The 2,500-nt window shown below is 35.2% G+C and overlaps 1 protein-coding gene across 6 annotated transcripts in view; it reads left to right on the top strand.

Annotated features, from left to right (window-relative positions):
• LOC125682081 (transmembrane protein 131-like) overlaps positions 1-2,500 on the top strand; it is a 212,392-nt gene that overhangs the window by 11,690 nt on the left and 198,202 nt on the right. For all 6 annotated transcript variants that reach the window (XM_048922470.2, XM_048922475.2, XM_048922474.2 and 3 more), the window contains exon 3: positions 1,022-1,047. In XM_048922470.2, coding sequence (XP_048778427.1) covers positions 1,022-1,047 — 26 coding nt within the window. The remainder of the gene's footprint in view (positions 1-1,021; positions 1,048-2,500) is intronic.

Raw genomic sequence — 2,500 nt, 5'->3', positions numbered from 1 at the left:
CTGAAATTAGTTCTTCACTATTATAAATATGCCACATCATTCCTGACTTTACAATGTATCCCATGCAACTCGGCTCATGCACCCCTGGGTGGATATATTGATTTTTTTTCTAGATATCATAGCCTTTGGGAGTAGTGATACTTTTTCAATTCACTAGTATTCAGGTGACCAATAAGGCCTGTGGGCCTCTTGTTTTTGGAAGGTCAGTCTTGGACAATTTTAGCAAGGTGTAAATTGTAAAGAAAACATATGCCAAACTGTCAGATTGAAATGACTATCGTGTCCTTTAATCACCTTTCTTGTTATTACCCTTAGAAAATAATAAAGTGCTTTCATTTTCGGACTTTCAAGGTTCAGATCCTTCTCTGTCCATTCTGTTTTGATAGGGGAAGCAAAACATATGCAGACGACATTCCCCCCCAAAATGTCATAAAGACACATGACTTGTCATGTGCTTGTAAACCCAGGTGCAAAGTTAGTAAGAAGGAGAACTCTAATGTTTGTGTTTACCTATGATAAAACACTATTTTTATATCGAAGCATGACAGTACAAAACAAAGCCATCAGTTTTTATGAATACTTTTGACCCAAGACTGTAAAAGTTAATTGTTAATATTATAATGTGTTTATTTCATATTACACATCAGTGAAGTAAGCATATTTATTACTTATATGAAGATCTGACATATGTGATTCAGTATATTAATCCAGATGCTTCATTTATGTGAGCAATTTTGCTAGGAATGAAAGTGTCCAGATTAATTAACTCCAATGTATTAAGCAACGAGTAATGTTTTAAATGTGTTTAAAAGTTTGTGTTTAAGTAAAATTGATAAGTTTGTAAATTATCTGAACAGTGTGAATTGGTTGAATGCAATATATTAATCAAGTACATGATACTTAATTCAAAATTTAATGTTGGCTGAAATTATTTGGACATTGGAGGCTTAGAACTATTGATATGAAAAGATAATAGATATTTCTCTACATGCTTAATAGACAATTTCTTTCTTCTCAATAGGTTAATCCAGGCCATAATCAATATAGGTAAGTACCAAATGAACTTCAACAAATTATATACTATAGAAGAAGAAATATTCATTCAGGAATAAATTTTAGTTTTGTTGGCAGCATTTATTAATGAAATTTTTAAAATCTTTGACAATCTTTTAACCCAAATACTCATGAATGCTGAGTTAGTTTTTGTTATCCTCCCCTTCAAAGATGAGGGGCATATTGGTTTGCACCTGTCAGTCGGTCAATATGTTGGTCTTTCGGTAGACCACATGTTGTCCACTCAATATCTTGAGAACCATTCACTTGATGATAATAATATTTCATCTGTGTGTTGGTTATGAGTAGAAGAGGACCCCTTTTGTTTTTAAGGTCCAACGGTCAAGGGTCAATCTACTCGGGACATAGGAATATAATGTCCGCTCAATATCTTGAGAACCCTTTGCTTGACAGATATCAAACTTTGTACACTGGTACATCCTAAGGAGTAGATGACCCCAATTGATTTGGAGGTCACATGGTCAAAGGTCAAACTGGACATAGGAATATACTGACAACTCAATGTTTAGAGAACCCTCTACTGACAACTCAATGTTTAGAGAACCCTCTGCTTGATAGACATCAAACTTGGTACATCCTAAGGAGTAGATGACCCCAATTGATTTGGAGGTCTCATGGTCAAAGGTCAGGGGTCAAACTGGACATAGGAATATACTGCTGTTTGTTCAATATCTTGAGAACCCTTTGCTTCACAGACATCAAACTTGGTACTCTGATACATCTTCAGAAGAAGATGACCTTTATTAATTTTAAGGTCACATGTTTAAAGGTCAAGGGTCAAACTGGACATTGCAGTATACTGTCCACTCAATATCTTGAGAACCCTTTGCTTCACAGACATCAAACTTAATACGATGGTACATCTTCTGGAGAAGATGACCCCTATTGATTTTGAGATCACATGGTCAAAGGTCAAGGGTCAAACTGGACATAGTAGTCTACTGTCTACTCAATATTTTGATAACCCTTTGCTTGACAGACATCAAACTTGGTACACTGGTACATCTTCAGGAGAAGATGGCCCCTATTGATTTTGAGGTCAAAAGGTCAATGATTGATTTGGACATAGTAATATATTTTCTCCTATATTTTAAGAATTATTTGCTTGATTGACACCAAACTTGGTACACTGGTACAGCATAAGGAGTAGATGGCCCCTATTGATTTCTAGGTCACATGGTCAATCCACTCTTGACATAGGAAGATATTTTCTCAATATTTTGAATTGATGATACTACTATCAATTAAATGTGTGTGTATAACCATTTTCAATTTTGCACCATGGGGGGGGGGGGGGGGGGGGGGGGGGGGGGCATATGTGTTTTACAAACATCTCTTGTCATTTTTTGAAATATTTATCAAACATTTTTACTAGAGCAAGCCATAAGTTAAAAACAATTTATGAATTGATTATTTTGTCCATTAT

This window comes from Ostrea edulis, chromosome 2, assembly GCF_947568905.1.
Source record: "Ostrea edulis chromosome 2, xbOstEdul1.1, whole genome shotgun sequence".
In the NCBI taxonomy this organism is placed as follows: domain Eukaryota; kingdom Metazoa; phylum Mollusca; class Bivalvia; order Ostreida; family Ostreidae; genus Ostrea; species Ostrea edulis.
This window is presented reverse-complemented; position numbering and strand designations above follow the sequence as displayed.